Raw genomic sequence first — 20140 nt, forward strand, 5'->3', positions numbered from 1 at the left:
GAAAAGAGGTTTTTGACAGTTACCTGCCCTTGAAATGTTCATTTCCAGTGCATTTCGATGAAATTGTAACTCAATGGTCCAGCATGATATGGAAAATCTTGTCTGTTTTTCTTGATTCTGATGGTAGTAGTCAAGTAGCAAATAGTCAAATTACACTATCAAAATGATAGGTTTTTCACCCACTCCCTGATTCTTATAGGGACTGACACTTTAACTCTATTAATAGTATAATTAATTGGAAAGAGTGAATAACCAACAAAATATTATCACGAGTACCGAAGAACGTCTAGATTTAACGAGTGTGCGGAACTTGTTACGCGCTTTACTTAAATCCTCAAGCATTCTTGGCACGAGTAATCATATTTTGGTTATTCACGATAACCAATTGATTATCCTATTTATTATATAGATTTTCTTCATAATTTATCAATATTTTCAACATGAATTTTGAATTATGTGATTGGCGGATGATATCAAAGTTGTGATGTTTTGGCGGGAGAAAGTGCGAGAGTGAAATTACCGAATTTATTTCACAGTCTGAATTATCGAAAAATTTATTACACTGGGAACATTCGATAAAACACTGCTATCTATATAATAATATACAATATGATCTTGTCATAAAGTTGAGAATCAAAGTCAAATATACAAGAGTAATTTTTCTGTTTTAATTCAATGCTAATGTATAGTATACATGTATGGTTTTATTTTTGTTGAGGATGTTCTGAGCCAACTCTGTCTTTACACAGTTTTGTTTTAATTATTTTATGTAATTTTTCTAGTACATTAAACTGGTGAAATACTGTTTTTATCATAGACTTTAAATAAAGACAAGTTTGACCTCTAACCTTCATTTTGTCCACTGGTCTGACTAATAACCTGTTGTATTCTGTTGGCAGCATCCTGGTACTCATCACTATCTGTTGGACCTTCATCAACTGGCTTAGATGCGGATTCATCTGTTACTATCCTCTAAAATAACAATGTACAAAACTTTCTACAAAAATGGTCATATTGGTTTTTTTTCTACCTATTACTTGAACTGTATCAAAAAGTGCACTGGACAAAGTATATTTTCTATATTGTTGAATTCCATGTCAATTTTTTTAAACAAAGACAAAATCTGTTTACAGTTAATGCATTTTTTGTGGAGAAAAAGTTAGCACCATTTACTTTCTCTTACCTTGGATGAAGGTCTAAATGGAGGAACTGCAATACACTTCAAATGCTGAATTACTGTTTCTGTAGACATGTCCTTAAATATTAAAAAGAAATGTTGAGAGAAAATAATAGCAAAGAAAGCAATACAAAAATCAAGGGAAAAAGAACATCCATGACCATAACTTTAAAAAGATTATTTTTGCACTAAAACCATAACAGTAAGAAAGAAATACTGGAGATGATGCAATTAACTTAGTAAAAAAACAATGTAGTGATATGATATACCTGTGATGACTGAGGAATGTTAGCAGCATCTGCATATAACCTAGCTGTACTGATCACAAAACACATATGACTGTAAACAGAAAGTTAATTTACTTAACATTGACTAGTTCAAAACTACAATTTTTGTTTCTTTCTGGACATTTAATAATTAAAAACAAATATCATACTAGGATTCAAAAGAATTTCTAAAATTCTATACAAAATGCAATACAGTAGTCCACTATTACTATACTGTTAGTTACAGTATTCCACTGTTACTACACTGTTAGTTAAGATGTTGTTATGTGTCTAAGAGTTTGGTTCATAGTGATTATAGAACAGTCCTATTTTTGGCAATACTAAATGTACTTTATTATACATGAATTAGTTACCATAAAATATTCTAAGCTTTACTTACTTTTGATTTGTGGTATCAAACACCTGTGGAACTGGTGGTCGTTTAGGGGACTGCCAGAACAAAGCTACAATGGAGCTACAAACTTACCTAAACAGACTAGATAACTGACAAACACAGAAATGACTTTTCCCAAAATAATGTGTTATAAAATATGACAGATAGATGAACAAAACTATAAGGCATCATAATAAGGTTCCTAATTATTTAAATATAATGCTATGTTCATTGATCCGGTGTAGTGGATGAGTTTTTCAGCAAATGGTTGGCATTCCAATGGGAACAAATTGTGCTCCTCTACTCGCTGAACTATTCCTTCACTCTTATGAAGCTGACATTATAGTTGATCTGATCCACAGGACAGAATATCCTTTAGCCAGATCCTTTGATCTCAGTTTCCTCTATATTGATGACATATTATCGTTAAACAATCCTAGCTTCATGGATTTTATACATCGCATCTATCCCAAAAAATCTGAGATAACTGATACTACAGATACTGTGAAGTCAGCCTCATATCTTGACCTACACTTAAAGATTGATGGAAAAGGAATGCAGACTTTTTGTACTGCACTAAACTTCTTACAATTAGGCTTTTGGAACAGGGTTATGTTGCTACAAGATTGAAGTCATCACTACAAAAGTTTTATCATCATCGTCATCATGAACCTGTGGATTACAGTGTATCCATCCATCCCTGGACTTTTTATGAGCAACACAGTGGGTATTTCCAGAAAAACCAGTCCCTGGATTACATTCTTTTCACTTCCACTAGAATTTTGGTTCACTGGATTACTCTTTCATTGATGACTCATCAAGTTTATTATCTAACTATTATTTGTGAAATTAATTAGAAATTTTGTATTGATTTACTAGTTATGGGTTCATCAGTAAAGTTAAGATTCAAACAAAATATTCTACAGTCTTCTGTTTTAATTATTTATGTGTAGCATACCATACATGAACAACTTGTTATGAAGTGGATATTCTAATATGTCTTTCAGAAGAATAAAAACTTTCTAATGGTATCTTTCTGACAGTGTAAATATTGGTGTTTATTTGTAGCATTAGTATTTTAAAACATTTCAAACATTCAGTTTATGGTTTGTTTTTGCAAGTTTAATATTTTATCATCATTACTTACATCCATCAGATTGTTTAGTATCTAGTGGAAAATGATGTATTAACTGCTTAGCCTGGAAAATTACAATAAACATATCCATTTTATGATTAATTAGTTCTAAATCAATAATTCATTGTTAATTATTAACTTAACAACAAAATATTGCTAATTCATTTTTAAGAGCATGAATATTGCAAAAATATTTGTATGACACAGGAAATTTAATTTCAACCAATGGTCAAGATATAGTCAAACCACTGTACCAGTTGACATTATAACCAGAAAATTATTCTGTTTGTATATATAGTGTCTTCTAGTAAGGTATGAAGTTCTAGTTACACATTAAAAATACATTTTGTAATTTTCTGTTAACATTATTTTTGTTAATGACAACATTTGTAGGGTTTAAGATGATGAATAAAAAACACTGTACAGCAACTAAACTTACCCTGTGATTAAAATACTTTTCAAACTTAAGTCGTCCCAGTCGTATACAATCTGCCCAAGTATGTGGTCTGTTGTTTAATATTTTGCTGACCTGTATACCACCATCTATATTGGTACCATCAGATAATTTCTGTAACAAGCAAATTAAAGGAATCAATAGAAATTCATTCCATGGAAACTTTGTCATAATATGGAGTGTCATCCACCACACATGAAGATGAATTCTATTTACTGTATTCTATTGAATGAAATATGTACAATAGTGCTATTAAAGGGAAATTTTTGATAATTATTTTTTTTAAATTCTATAACCTTTATGACCTCTCTTTGTTATTAAATACCTAGTGAATATGTTTCTGATTGGTCACACCTGATTGTTTATTAGTCTGAAGCTTGTTACCTTTGGAACGGAACAGAGCAGAAACGATTTTTAAAACCGGTATCTAACAGAATATTTCAAAATTCCTCTGAAAAATTACGTGCCCGCTACCCTTCCTTTTCTAAAAGTAACAAGCTCTGCCTACTCTCTATTATGGTTAAAAATGTCAACAAAACAGGATCCCTCGTGGAAAATTATTGAAGCTTCAAAAATAAATGTAATTTTTGTAGAAAATTTGGTATCAGCATACAGGAAAATGATTCCGGAGTCGAACTAGGTAGGTGTGACATGCACAATTTCAACTTGAAAGTCGTTACAAGCAGTTGAAGGGCGATACTCCGCGGTACCACTAAATTTCCAACTTTTTGTATGGCACATTGTTCTGACCCCAACCCGACATATCAATATCCTGATAAAAAAAGAGGAGGGTTGCAGGGTCAGAGGAAATTCGGACTAATTGTTTATTAGATTTGGGTAAGAAATTTGAATTTTTACTTACTAAATCTTTTAAGCGATTTATGCAGCAGAAAGGTTTTATTTCAAGAATTTCTTTTTTTGCTAAGAATAGTGTTCCTTTGAGTGTCAAAGGACTTTCAGTTTTTAGAAACTTTTTCATGAAAGTTGTTAATCATTAGAGATTCCATTTATTATGTTATGTATATTTATTTTGTGGTTCTATTTATGTATAGAATAAGATACTATGTGGTGTTTTTCTTTTTGTGGTTCTATTTATGTATAGAACAAGATACTATGTGGTGTTTTTCTTTCATTTTTCAGAAGACCCTGATCACGAAAGCTTCATGGGCTAGATCATTACTTCTTGTACCTGGATTACCTGTAGACCCTTATTAGTTGTGTTGAATAACTTAGTTATTCCTTACACACATTATGGTGGCCTTTGGCTTGGTGCGTTAGGAATATTACTTTGTTTGAATTAAGAACTTTTTAAATAGCGAGATTGAATCGAACTACAACAATTTACGTATTTATGTAATTTTCCTGGCAAAATATTATTAATTTGTGTATATGTCTAAAATTCAAAGGTATGTTGAAACGTCAGTCTATGTGGCACAAGCAAAAGGTCTCTGACACAATACAATTTATAATACTAAAGCTTCAGACCAGGCTGCTACCCTAATTTCTAATTTTCCTATGAAGGGTAGCTGTGGCTTTCGTGATTAAAAATTACAGGGGTAAACATGTTTTGACAACAGTAAAACTTAACGAACCACAACATAGGCAAACTAATTAAACGCAATTTATAATTAAGGAATTTGAATTTCCTGGGGCACTTCCATGATCACTTGAACTATGAAGGTCATGAAGTCAGTTTGTTCAGTGAAAGTAAATAGGTAATTGATTACAATGAACAAAGAAAGCGAAATTTGGGACTGATCCCCTATAATTTCATCAAAAAATTTACAGAAGAAGAGATCGAGGCACAACATGTAAACAAGTGTCAGACAAAATTGACGAACTACTGGATTTGCAGCTAAAAGACAAGTATGTCTGATGGCTACTTCCAAAGAATGTTTGTGTTGCCGGTCAAAAACCTTTTTGAATATTTTTCTTTTATCTTTTGTGAAATCGTAGACTAGACAGCATGTTTTCGTGTTTAGAAAAACAGGATTGTAGATAAATTTACGGAATATCCTTTGTTAATATATTATATGCAGTACTACAAGATGGCTATCCACATATATTTCCAAGATTTCGAATTTTGTACAACCTTGTGCATTTTACAAAGGCGCATTTTGCATTAAAGGTTATTTATTTTTGTTAACATTTGTATGATTTTTCATAAATGCAAAGGCGGTCTTCTCTTTAACATTGATCTGATGCAAGTTATGTACAATATATATATTCTAATCATAAATTTTAAACACGAAGTTTTTTTATTACAATTTTCTAGTTGCTTCAACTCCTTGGCTATTTGTATAACTTACAGAGTGCTCATGAAATAGTATTAAAAAAGTTGTTTCCCCATTCGTTATTTTTTCTCCCTTTTGTCTGCATTGGGATTGTGAACACTGGTAATCATAAAACCCACGCATAACACTTTACATCTTACCTTTATAACTTCATCTGCATCTTTATTACTTGACCAAAATTTATTAAACATATTGGGTTTCTGTACAAAGGAACTTTCAAACTGAAAATGTGAAAAAAAAAAAAAAAAAGAAATTAGAAAATTATATGTACTATTTATTTCATACATGTCATATTGATGAAGATAATCATCATAACAAGGCTTTCATAATATCAAGATGATAGTTAAACAACATTTGATTGGTGATGAAAGGTCAATGTTCGTTAAGAAATTAAAAAAAATAAGAACTTAACCAAGACCTGCCTATCACTTAATAAATAAAATATCCTGCAATGTTACATGGTTAAATGAGAACTGAGTAGCTATACTTTATCTCTAGCCCATTGTATACAGTGTTCTATAGTAGCAGGGAAAGACTTCAGTGTACAGTATGGGACATCCTCATCTACTGGATCTCTCTGAAATAAATACAAAATCATACAAATTCTCATAACACACATGGTTGCTTTATTAAATATCAAAATAACAAATTTATCAATGTCAAATGTTTTTTTCACTACAAGTAATGGTAATGGTTACTAACATTCTAAGGCAGCGTGCTGTACATATGTTGATCAACTGGATTCATATATTATTAAAACATGTACCCAGAGTTTATACTAGCTGGGTTCGAAGGATATGTTGTCCTTATCATATAAGTGAACAAAAACTGGGATTGAATGTTAATGATTTTTTGTCAATTGAATATAAGAGCAGAATATTCTCATTCTGATATTGTAGTCTTCATGGAAAAATGAAGATGGTTCCTCTGTAATTAATTTTACAATAGTAAAAACATAAATTAGAGAGGCATTATTGATATCAGGTATTGATTACATTTAAAGGATGAGGACATATGACATTGGTTTGAATGGTAACTAATCTGACTTCCATATGATTCTGTTAGATTGGGAACAATGATTTATTCACCATGAAAACTGATTTATTCAACGGGTCATAGTTTTCCTTTCCTCGTTTGTCTACCCTGTACTTGACTTTTTATGAGCAACTCGGCAGGTGTTCCTAGAAAAGCAGAGGACGCTTACCCTACTGGTGCACCTGGTGATTTTAGTTACTTTATGTTCTTTGTTGTGTATGTCTATTTTCCATGTCTGGTCTTTGTCCCTGGATTACATTCTTTTGATTACCGCTGTAACCTTGGTTCCCTTGATTACTCTTTGGTTCCTATGGTTACTAACTTGACTTCCATATGATTCTGTTAGATGGGGAACAATGACTTGTACATGACCTTTGGTTCCCATGGTACCAGACTCTAACAGCGGTCGCTGATTGGTTACACATCGGCTACAATGTTGATGATATTTATCAATTTTAATAAAATGCATTTACTATGAAAATCTATTTCAGTTCATTCTAAAAGAATTTAGAGTAATGGCATTGTATTAAGAACTTAAAAAGAACATGTTGGTATTGCAGGAGGCTCGTCATGAAGTGATGATGTGTGAAAAACTTTTTCCTCCAGTAAATCTATAATATCTCCCTAGAATGTTGTTTGGTATAACTCCTTACTTTTTTACAGAGTTTATAAAGTAAAAATAAAAAAAATAAACAAAAGAAGGCATCATAAACAAATAGAAAGAGCAATGCAGAGCCTGTCATGTAACAATTTGAACTTGAGACCTTGATTTTTGACAAATGACCTTGAAAATGAAAAGTATTCTTGATATTAACACAAACTAAGTATGTGCCCTATTGGGTCAATATCAGTACAAAAGTTGTGATTCTTGTGTGTTTAAGACTGATGGTAGTATTACTACATGCATATAAAATATATTCCCTTTGCAACAAATTGATCACAAGTGAGTTACAATAAATAAAACCAGAACCAACCTGTCAACATATCTCCTAGCCTCTACATTATCTAATGCATTTACTATCAGATCCTGGTATTCAAAGAAAGCATCAGGATAGTTAGACTCTTCAGTTTGTGGACAAACTGAAATTCGACATAATAAAATGCTTTACTTCACTATCAATAATGGTTGTTTAGACAGAATTAAACTAAAATTAAAAATACTGTGAGCAAGCTTACAAAGAGAATACCCCCCGCTTCAAGTGCAGTTAGGTGTATAACAATAGAAAGAGAGAAACCCCCCGCTTCAAATGCAGTTAGGTGTATAATAATACAAAGAGGATCCCCCAGCTTCAAATGCAGTTAGGTGTATTACAATACAAAGAGAGATATCCCCGCTTCAAATGCAGTTAGGTTATAACAATACAAAGAGAGATAACCCCCTTTCAAATGCAGTTAGGTGTATAATAATACAAAAAGGATCCCCCAGCTTCAAATGCAGTTAGGTGTATAACAATACAAAGGGAGATACCCTCCGCTTCAAATGCAGTTATGTGTATAATAATACAAAGAGAGATACCCCCAGCTTCAAATGCAGTTAGGTGTATAACAATACAAAGAGAATACCCCCAGCTTCAAATGCAGTTAGATGTATAACAATACAGTGAAACTTCTCCAAACTGGCTACTTCTGGTACAAGAAAAAACGGCCGGTTTATAGGGTGGCCGGTTTTGTGAAAAATAGCAATGCATTCTAAGAGCTGTTTCCATTAATGTATTCTATTACCCTACACCTTGTCAGTTTGTTGGTCGAAACATGTTTAATGCCAATTCAAAACTTTTGGCCTTTTATTTCATTTCAAAGCTTGCATCATTTGTAAATGATTTGATTTTACAAACGGTACTGCCGACTAAATAATGTTAACGGTTTTGAAAGAATGAGTATTAAAGATCAAAGGGCTATTGATGGTAATTAACATCAACAAAGTCTAATAATTTTACCCCTATGTTGTTTTGGCTTGGGTACAGGTCACATTAATTGACAGTTAAAAGATCGTAAAGATCGTACTATCAAATGACCCTGGTTGCCTGACGTGTGTACACACCAATAACAGCCAACCAGTGACAAAATGTAATGTCTGGATTAAATTTGTTGTTTAAACAACTGTCACCTTCAATTATTATCTGTTCGCTGATGAAATGCAAACCGGTCAGTGAATGAATTATTAATTATGTAATCATTTACAGTTTTGTTGACACATTTATTACAGGTGAACAAAAATGGGGCGGCTGGAATTGGGAGGTTGTTTATTTGAAATCTGTCACTAAAACTGAAAAAAACCAGCCGATGTACTGTTTTAGGGGGTGGCCGGTCTATTGAAGACAAAACTCACATGTTTTAAGGTATATTGGCCGGGACATTTGAAAACGGCCAGTTTGAAGGGAAGACCGGTTTTCTGAGGGTCCAGTTTGGAGAAGTTTCACTGTACCAAGAGAATACCCTCAGCTTCAAATACAGTTAGGTGTATAACAATACAAACAGAATACCCCAAGCTTCAAATGCAGTTAGGTGTATAACAATAGAAAGTGAGATACCCCAAGCTTCAAATGCATTTAGGTGTATAACAATACAAAGAGAATACCCCCCGCTTCAATTGCAGTTATGTGTATAACAATACGAAGAGAATACTCACAGCTTCAAATGCAGTTAGGTGTATAACAATAAAAAGAGAGATAACCCCAGCATCAAATGCAGTTAGGTGTATAACGATGAATGTAGAACCAGTGCATTCAACCTTATCCCATCTCAGTATCAATATTCCTTCATCTACAAATGGGAGTTGTGCTTACGAGGTTTTAACATGTAAAACCCTTAGTTCGATAAACTCTGTTGGAGTCCCCCGTCATTAACTATATTCCTTCACGCACATCTACATATAGTGTAAAACCTTCCTATAAGGTATCATCAAAATTCCTCAAGCTGTTTAGGAAGAGTAGAGATTACAAGGTTTTAGCATGTGAAAGTTGGATAAGCTCCCTTTGGAGTCCCAGGCAATTACTCCTTCATGCACATCTACATATGGTTCAAAACCTTCTTATCAAGTTTAATCAAAATCCAATGAATAGCACAGGAGTCGCGCTACAAGATTCTGACATGTAAAAATCTTACGTTGGATTATCTCCCTAGGAGGTCCCCTGATGGTCACTACATTCCTTCATACACATCTACAAATGATACCTTCCTATAAAATTTCATCAAAGTTCCTTGAGCAGTTCAGAAGGAGCTAACAAGAAATGTGGACACACAGAAACAGGGTGATTCCTATATACCCATCAAACTTTGTTTGTAGGGGGTATAATAGATCATAAAAGTCACTCAAAATTAATGCTAATAAATCTATATGAACTATACATTGCCCCTAACAGGACTAACATCCCAACATACTGTCGAACCCTGTACATATAAGAACCGATGTGGACATATGATTCATATTGGTCACAATTCTTATGGTGGAAAGACTACACACTTTTGACATTCAATTTGTTGCCACTTCTAAAACACTAAACTCAAAACAGCAATCAGTACTATTTTTTGTTGACAACACAATAACTGAATAAACCTAATTCCAGATAATATGCATATCTTTATATGATAATCAAATACTACATTGAGTTTCATAACAATTTGGCGAGTCATTATGGAGTTGTGAACAGCGCATCTGACCAAGTTTTGCTGAAAAATGCCTATCAATTTCCCACAGCCATCATTTCTACAATATCAGTACTTATTTTTTTATGTGGAAAACACAATAACAGAATATGACTGCAAATTTACATTATACATGAATTCCTAACAATATGCACATCTTCATATGACAATTTTACTCCCCATGATGTTTTATAACAATCCTGCAAGTTGTTAGGGAGAAGTTGTGGACAACACAAGGGACCAAGTTTTGCTGAAAAATGCCTAAGTTCAACATCTATCATTTCTACAATTTTTCTCCATACATAAATTCCTGACAGTGTGCATATATCCATGTGGTGATATTACATCCAACAAAGTTTCATTACTATGCTGCAAGCTGCTTAGAAAATAGTTTGGGCAGATGGACAGACAGGGTGAAACCTATAAATCCCCCAAACTTTGTGATGGAATAATAAAACCAATTGTAGTATGACTAGTAAGTACATTAACACCTGTTAATTGTTTTACCCCTATAATGTAATAACTCATTCTTTAACATGTAACAGTTACCTTTATACTGCTGAGGTTCAATTTTAAGATCTGAAGAAAAACAAGAATTTATTCAATAATTGTACATAAATAATACATAAATCTTTTATAAATTATTCTTTATTTTGTATAATAAACTGTATAATGGGGAACTGAACCGCTGTGGTACAGAAACTATATCATACACATACATACCAGGGCTATAAGGTAAATTATATGAAATCAAAGTTAGGTTATCAAGAAAGAAGACATTTTCCCAAATACATTGTAATAAATGAAGAAATTACCATGACTTACCTGGATTTATTTCTAATACTGATTTTGCAGCAGTAGTACTTTTAGGTTGCTGAAAAAAAATTAAAATTAAGATTAAGATAACTGTAAATATGGAAATGATTCCAGAGTTAACTAGAAATCATTGAGAAGGAATCCATCTCTATGGGCCCCACTGTGGCCACTATCCATGGTACACTATACAACATCTTTATGTGATCTACTCACATGCCAAATATCAAAAGCCCGCATCAAAAGACAAAAAAGTTATAGAACAGACACACGTTTGTAACAGAGGGACCGACAGAGTGGTCACTATAGGGTGACCCCCACTTTTCGTGGTGGGGCCCTAATTTAGATTTTATTATTGGCACACATTGTAAACTTGATAAACATCAGCAGTCTTTTTCACAAAAAAATCATAAGTGTAAAATTAGTCATAAGTTCTGAGGACATAATAGATCAAAGTATTGTGACATCATAACAAATTTTACACTTACTAATTTTTGTGAAATTGACCACGGCATATCATTATAGTTCTCACTAGGACCTTCCATACCTGGGTTGAATTTATGAGGTGTACAAAGTGAAAATTGGCAAAATTGGAAGTAATATACAGTTAAAAAAGAACTGAAACTGTAAAATCAGGATTTGAAATTGCAGAATTCCGCTATAAAGCGGAAAAAACATCATCCCTATCATACACACAAGAAGTACCAATAATAACTAAATCCTTATCTATTAATCTTGTTTTTATCAAGAACCAAAAAACATTAATACCAATTAGTATATACTATTAGTAGATTGAATCCTTATAAGATAAGCTCCAACAAGAATTAGTACTTATGTAGTTGATGGTGTGAATTTCCTAATGGAATGACCATAGGGTTATATCCTTATTTTAAGTAAGATGTATTATGGACATTCTAAATTGTCTGAACAAAAATATTTCAATGCACATAACAATTCTATTACATCTGTAATTAAACAAACACTGACTAAAATCAGCATTGTCCAGCCGCATCTTAATGGTGTCAGACTAGTCCCTTTTTGATGTATCATTGACCATTCTTTGGTTAATGTAAAACAGGGCAAAACTTACCATTCAGTTCTGACTTACCCATTCAGTTCTGACTTACCCGTATATGATGTGGTCTGAATAAAAACTGTCTGTTTAAATTGGATTTCTCTATTAAATCGTTGTCTGTAATAGTTATCTAAAATAAATACAATTTAATGATGATACATATCATGATACACAAATCAACCAAAAATATGAAACCTATAATTATTAATTTTTCTTCTCACCAATTAAAATAAAGCTTATTTAGTGGCATTATTTATAGTATAATTTATTGGTAAGAGAGAATAACAAAAATATGATTATGAGAGTGAAAAAATGCCATGATTTAACAAGTGTGTGGAAGTCCATGAGTGAAAAACCTATTGAATTAACCAATTGTAAGTTATGCATGTATAATTACCTTTCCATTACTACCAACACCTAATAAAGCATAGTTCTTCAACATTTCACAGCCTATAGCACCACAACCAACCTACAATACAGATAATATGAAACAGGTGCTCCCAGGTACACTGAATTAACATTTCCAGGTCCTATAATATGGAGATTTTAGAAGGGAATTCTGACATTCTCCTGTCAGGATATGAAAATGTTTCTGAAAAATAAAATTCTTAAGGTGAATATGTATAAATTCCATAGATTGTTCTAAAAGTTTCCTATAGGAAGTAGTGTTGTTAAGGAATTTGTTACATGTACATGTATATCTGTTTCAATGAACAAAACTGAAACTGTAAGATACAGCTGATCATTATAAAACAGTGCATTTAAATTCAAACTTTATACTGACCATAAATAATTTAACTAAAGACAATCTTCTACAGCCATTCTCTCCTATACAAATCCTCAATGAATCATATCTGTCATTCCTGTTCAAAAGTCAAAGTTCAAATATTTAAACATGTACATAGTAATACAGTAGATTCCGCTTAATTGCATAGCCTATTTGCCAGTAAAAATTATGCAAATAACCGGGCTATTCTTATAACCGAAATTACGATTTTACCGGAAGTGCGAGTTCAGGTAAGACGACGATACTGTGGATCAACCAGGGATATCACTGTTCAACATTTCTGATCTGGTATTTAATTGTTATAGACCTTCTCATTGTATTGTTCTTTTATCAATAAATAATAATATATATTGTGTTTGTCTTGTTTATTGACCTTCTTTACGCTGTGTGTATTTATAAGTAAAACCACGTGTTTCTCATCTATAAATAGTCAAGTAATTTCCTGAACTTTCTACGAAAGCAAATCCCATATTTCATATTTCAGGCAGGATTCAGTGAAATAATCATCAATGTTTGCAGTTTTTGGGCTTTTGAAATGGTCTGTGTGTTTTTATTCCTCTGTTCATTGTACACTGATAGTTGTGTATTATACGCGTCATTGACCTCGATATATTCCTATGAAGAGTGGATAGTATGGGGCACCTTAGGGTAGTTGAATTTCATTAGACATTGTACTGAATGAATGACTTTTAATTTTCGTATGATATTTATGCCTAGTAACCCAAGCTCACTCAAAACTGTTCAGCTCATTAAAGAAAATTAAATTTACATTGATAATCATTTGTAGTCGGAAGAATTTAAATAGGGACAAAAAATATCCCAAGCTGAACCTCAAGCCGCATCATAAGGTGATGTTCGGCATGTCGTCAGAAGTCATTGTTCACCTAGGTGCTTGTTTATTTTAATGTAATTAGAAATCATTTATATTGTCTTTTATGTCCATGATTTTTTAATCCATTATTACCACCTCCTGATTGATGATAATCTAGTTTTTACAACAATAAATATGATTGACATATTTATGACCCGAAGGCTTAAAATAGAATTTGGGAAAACCTGTCTTTACCTGGGCGAGGCAAAATTCTCTATGCAATAAACCGAAATGTACCTCCAAGGCCTATGCAAATAAGCGATTTTTTCCCTAATAGAATAATAGGAAATGGTTTTGTGCAGGAGAAAATTATGCTAATAACCGAAATATGCAATTAAGCGATATGCGATTAAGTGGAGTCGACTGTATTATGAAAACTCAATTTGGTAAAAAGACCTTTTAATTATAAGTTGTGTGAATTGAAATATTTTTTTGGCTAAGAAGCCATCATAAAAATATCTTCATACTAGTCATATTAGTACACTCGAAGGAGAGAAAAGTATTGTATCTGGCTTGAGTCATTTAGATAACCATGATTAAGTCAATTTTTATTTGACTTATATACATTTACTTGTATGTATAACCTACACATGTAAGTCATCATGTGTGTGTATGTGTGTGAGGAAAGACACAGATAGAGAATAAAATTACTGGTTACCTTGGTAGAAACAATGCTGGGTTAGATTTATCTTCTTTAGGAATGACATCTGCAGCATCTAGATATACCTGGAAGAATGGTAGTGTACAGTGTGATACTACATGTATATACATAGCAACAGATGACAAGTGTCAATACAATTCATAATATCAATGTGTATATTGGCAAACAGGAAATAAATAGGAAATAGAGAAAAATGTGACAAAAATTTTTGTATATAACCACTGTATAAAGAAAATTCAAGTTTTTTCCACAAACAGGAAGTAGATATCAGCTGAGCACAAAAACACATCAGATGATACAATATATCCATATGAAGCTTTGTATAAGATATCAACAGCCTGAGATTTACTGAAGTTTTATTACTATTTTAATATTCTACCTAGAGGCTTTAAAAAATGTCAACCAAAAATGTATTGCCCAATGGCATATAAGAAATTAGACACAGTCTTCTTTAAATCCATAAAACTTAAAGGACATTAAACATGAAGTGGATATGGCACTAAACTTGAACATACAACAATAAATTATCATTTTAAAAGTGTCACCTCTAATTTTTTATTTCGAACTTTATCTCATACTATGACAGGTGGCAAGATTTTTGACAAAAACTGTTACTCATTACTGTAAACAGGAAATGATGCCAAACCAATCAAAAAAACTTATAGAAAGTACAATCTAACAGGCTGAATCTGTTTTCTTAATTACAAATTATTCCAGCATTGTTGTTTTATGTGATGTAAATTGTCTTACTCTAAAAAATGTTAGAGTACCAGGAAGTTGATGTGACTACAAAGCACGAAATCTTATACATGGAACATCAGGCTGGAGTTTTACACATAATTCCAAAATTTGTCAGTTTAATCAAAGGAAGACACAATGAATACAGATACTTGTTACAACAAATGATAGTTAAAGTACCATTTGATTTAAAGGTGTAAACTTTCCAGTTAGAGCTTTCAGTCCTTCCTGAGCTATAAAACCACCAATAGCTGCACATAAAGGAGCGAAACATCCTCTACATGTGTATGATAATGTACATATTAAGTCTTCATCAAGGGAGGCAACTTTTGACACCATTTGTTCATTTATCTGTCTAGCTAAAGAAATAACTATATCCGCATCTGTTTTACACCTGTAAAGATAATTAAAAGGTCCACTTCAGTTAGCTTTAGTTGGACTTATAAAAAGGGTTATATTGAAAATTACACAATGTACATTCACAGAGATCTAGCCAAGACACGATAAAAATATGAGCAATATTTTGATGAGTTAACACAACCTTCAATAGGTTTGTGGCAAGAAAAATACTGGTACGTACCAAACATTAGGTAATCTTCCATTTTCTTTTCTAAATCTATGAATAGCCATAAACCCTAGATGTAAAACTGGAGGTGCCTGAAACATGAAGAAAGAATCTGAAACTTTCCAGATATTGCTTCTCTGTCTACATTTAACACAATTACATGTTCACATTAAGCAAACAATATGTACAAGTCTGCATGGATGATGGGACTTTCCCCAAAAAGAAAATGTAATTTTACATTTTGCACTTTTTGTCCTATTTCATTACAACACTTTAAAATTATGTGTAGTTTTGAGATTCAAAATACTGTACCTTTGCTGTTTTTAACTTCAGTTTACTGTGAAAGTACTATTGTTCGTGGTTTTCATGGATAAGCCAAAACAAGAAATTTGGTTCCCAGCAAAAAGATTTCCATAGATGTATACCGTAAACCTAAAAACCACAAATTCAAGAATCCACAAACTTGTGTTTCTTCTCTAATCCACAAATATTGGTATCCAGGAATTAAAGTACTTTCACAGAAGTTAAATATAAAACAAAATTGCAAAATAGAAACAACTTACCCCAAAATAGTCCCTTGTAAATACATGTAGTAAAATAACCTCCATACCCTTTTTTGGTTTAAATATATACTATGATAGCTAATACAATTATAAAATATGTACAATTCAAAAAGAAAAAATCTCTACATTTCCAGTTTTTTCTTTATTTGTACTTTTTCTAACTCACCTCAAATTTACTAAGATCACAGATAAGTAGTTTAGGATCTAATAGTTGTTTTTCTAAACTTTCCTGAAAAAAAAGGCATATAATGAAAACACATGTATTTAACTCTATCAGTAGAAGAATAAATGGACAATCATTTGGTTAAATTAACACTTGTGTTTTTGTTACATGCACCTAAGATTGTTCTCAGAAATATACTGTTATCACACAGGTATGTCTGGCCTATCATATGTGATTGCCGTTATTACATACTTGATAGTGACTGCATGAAACAGATAGGGAATTACAATGTAATGATGCTAATACAGCTATACACACAACCTAGCAATAGTGATTCATTTTTAAATGACTTAATCAGAAAACTTAACTTAAAATCTTAACTAGAAATTTGAAATTTCAAGCCAATAGACCATAACTGCACAGGCATATGTATGAAAGGAATATAGAATGATGCTTATGCAACTACATACCAAATATATTTGACCTAGCACAAGTGGTTTATATCAAATTAACCTATTCAGAAAACTTAGCATAAAGTCTTAACTTGTATGCTATTGTTGGAAATCTCAGTTATCACTGGATAACATTTTTTGTCTGTCTCTAATAAAGCTCTGCTAAGTTAGATAACTATTATATCTTACTCACAGGTTTCTGAGACTCCCCAATCTTTCACGTAGAGAGATGATGTTTAATTCTTTTTCTCAATTTAAGTTTGTTTTCTGATTAAATGTTTGAATAGAAATGGCCTACATTTTACTTCTTATCATACTGGCATGTCAAATACATGTTTTTAGTACAATAAGTACTTAAGCAATATTTATGTGTATTGTACACTAAACTCTACATAATAATCTTTTAATGACATAATAACTTACAAATTGAAGAAAAAGAGAAGATTTAATCTGTATTGCTCTACCACCATGAGTATATGGTGAGTATTCTTCACCACTAGTATCACAGTCTATAGCAAATGATTCAGGAGATTTGACTGAAAAAATATTACACTCATACTTATGCATAAGGTAAATCATTTTGGAAAATAACGATTCTTGAAGATCTTATACTGTGGTACTCACAATTCACAATTTTCTTACACACTGGCCATAAATACTAGTGCATGAGTATTATAATTTATCAGATATGTAAAGAATATGAGTATTTTTCCAGAAACAACTTTAAATTGGGAAATTACAAGTCAATATACAGTAAAAACTAAGAAATTACAGTAAAATCTGGATTTTAAATTTCTACATTAAAGCAGAGTAGTCAAGTCAAAATGAATTTAAACTTAAACAAATTGCAACAGAAAATTTTCTATGAGAAAGGGAAAGGGGGATAACTCTGTAAAGGATTTTTTTTTTGGGTCAGGATCTCATTTACCACTTATGGATCAAATGGCCATCCCCTTATTTAGTACTAAAAACACTGAAGCTAGACCTTTGCATTGTAAGTGCATTATTTGTGTGTATTCTGATTAAAAGTAGTCAAAATAAAGCTGAGAATGTGTACTTTAAAATCATATATGTAACTTACTACAAAAGTGTATGAACATTGTTTACATGTGTGAGTAATTTGCCTCCATGCTGTCAGTTAGCAGAAAAGGTAAAAATGTGGATTTTCAGTATTATTTATTCAAGTTAATTTTGTGAAGAATTTCTACAATCATCGTACCATCAGCATAATGATTTTGAAAGCCTTATTTTCCAAGCTTCACAATGGTATGCAACTTTAAGATGTCATTTGTCCTAGGAATTCACAGTGAAACTCTGAGAATTACTGTTTTAACAAGTAAAGTAATGGAAACATTAGAAGTAGTTAGTGAGAACCTGATTATCAATTTCATGTAAAGTACAATTCTCTGATGAAAGTTTTTTTCCTTATAAGCTACATCCCATTTTGACTTTTGACAGAGTTATCTTCCCTTTCCAGCTTATTTTAAGGTTTCCACACATTAGATTAAGTTAGACTTTTCTCTGTCTTTATTTTAATGCTAATGCTTAGAACTTATATAACTTCTATTGCAATTTGTTTAGATTATGGGCAAATTTTTTCTACATTGACTGGAGTTTAAGAAAATCAGGTCTGCAACATTCCTACCAAGTTTATCAAATATTGGCCCAATAAATGCAGACATTTTCAGGACAAATTGCTATCCTGCATAATTTCAATAGCAACAAATGCAATTAAAGACATCACTTTAGATGTACAAATCAAGATATGACACAAGTTCACTTGGATCTTCTGTCACATCAGCTTAATATCTAAATACAAATGTAGTATTGACGTTCCTACCAGAGATTTTAAATGTTTTATCGTTTATTTCTGTCATGCCATTAACCTCTTTAAATGTAACAACATCCCCATCCTCTAAACCATGGGTTTTCTCTCGTACTTGTAATATCCTGACTACAGCTGGATTTGTCTAGAAATACAGCAACAATGCTCAAAATAATATTACATTTTATTATGAATACTTACATGTGATTACTGACGTTTTAATTACAATGAAATAAACAAACATATTTGATAAATACTGGATATTACATGTCAAAATCTGTATTGCATGCTGTATCAACCTGAGACTCCTATATCATCCCAAGGACCACTGTCCCACAGGGTGATATAGGTCGAGGGTTGATACAGCATGTGATACAGATTTTTGACATATAATGTTCATTATATCATATATTTTAACCAGACTTCAAGTATGGTCTGTGAAGAGGTGTGATATAAGGTATGCGATATAGGTCTAGGGGTGTCATATAGGGTATATGATATAGGGTATGTGATATAGGGTAGATGATATAGGGTTCAAACAAACACTTATAATGCATGTACAAAAAAGTTATATTTCATTCTAAATATATGACATACACAGAGATTCCAGTTTAAAACAAATGATCAACACAGGATAGATAGTTTTTTGATTGAACAAGAATCCACAACAAACACAATAATACAATTTCTTGTATCAGGAAAACCATGAATTCAAACTTTCATTCACAAAATTAGAAGTCATAACATAATTTCAATGCATGAATTCAAAATTCCTAGATTATAAGAATACAATACATCTTTCTCCAGTAATATCAAACTGATTAGAATTAACAATAGAATCTGATTATACCTTAGATATGTCTTCTATAAATATATCTCTAGGTTCTTCTCCATTTATATCTGTTACTTCAAAATTATCTCCAAAGTCACAGAATGCTGAACCAAATACTCCATAAACATCACAGCTGATAAACTATAAATAGGTATAAAATGATTAAGAAATTCATTCATAAATAAGCCAGAAAAAAACATTTTTCTAATTCAAAGCAGCCAACATCCTGGCACCTTTAAAACAATACAATGTTTGTGGTGTCACAACAAAAAATGACAGTATATCACTTATAAATATACAGTAAATACAACTGACAACCACTGTAACAGAAGGTTTACAGTAAAAGTTACATAACACTAATGGAACAATATATTGACAAATGTTTACCAGTATCG

General features: G+C 32.0%; 1 protein-coding gene across 2 annotated transcripts in view; it reads right to left on the reverse strand.

Moving 5' to 3' along the window:
* The window catches only part of LOC148622880 (ubiquitin-like modifier-activating enzyme 6), a 45294-nt gene that overhangs the window by 10449 nt on the left and 14705 nt on the right, over positions 1 to 20140 (reverse strand). For both annotated transcript variants that reach the window (XM_088573160.1, XM_088573161.1), the window contains exons 8-29: positions 19764 to 19886; positions 18929 to 19058; positions 17512 to 17624; positions 16640 to 16702; positions 15926 to 16002; positions 15526 to 15739; positions 14605 to 14672; positions 13073 to 13151; positions 12686 to 12757; positions 12341 to 12418; positions 11226 to 11274; positions 10950 to 10979; positions 7730 to 7835; positions 7078 to 7183; positions 6208 to 6297; positions 5861 to 5941; positions 3412 to 3540; positions 2985 to 3036; positions 1844 to 1907; positions 1447 to 1516; positions 1184 to 1255; positions 849 to 972 (exon numbers count right to left, since the gene is read on the reverse strand). In XM_088573160.1, coding sequence (XP_088429286.1) covers positions 849 to 972; positions 1184 to 1255; positions 1447 to 1516; positions 1844 to 1907; positions 2985 to 3036; positions 3412 to 3540; positions 5861 to 5941; positions 6208 to 6297; positions 7078 to 7183; positions 7730 to 7835; positions 10950 to 10979; positions 11226 to 11274; positions 12341 to 12418; positions 12686 to 12757; positions 13073 to 13151; positions 14605 to 14672; positions 15526 to 15739; positions 15926 to 16002; positions 16640 to 16702; positions 17512 to 17624; positions 18929 to 19058; positions 19764 to 19886 — 1990 coding nt within the window. The remainder of the gene's footprint in view (positions 1 to 848; positions 973 to 1183; positions 1256 to 1446; positions 1517 to 1843; positions 1908 to 2984; positions 3037 to 3411; positions 3541 to 5860; positions 5942 to 6207; positions 6298 to 7077; positions 7184 to 7729; positions 7836 to 10949; positions 10980 to 11225; positions 11275 to 12340; positions 12419 to 12685; positions 12758 to 13072; positions 13152 to 14604; positions 14673 to 15525; positions 15740 to 15925; positions 16003 to 16639; positions 16703 to 17511; positions 17625 to 18928; positions 19059 to 19763; positions 19887 to 20140) is intronic.

Source organism: Perna viridis, chromosome 3 (assembly GCF_037379345.1).
Source record: "Perna viridis isolate PV_CMFRI_1.1 ecotype Kerala chromosome 3, ASM3737934v1, whole genome shotgun sequence".
In the NCBI taxonomy this organism is placed as follows: domain Eukaryota; kingdom Metazoa; phylum Mollusca; class Bivalvia; order Mytilida; family Mytilidae; genus Perna; species Perna viridis.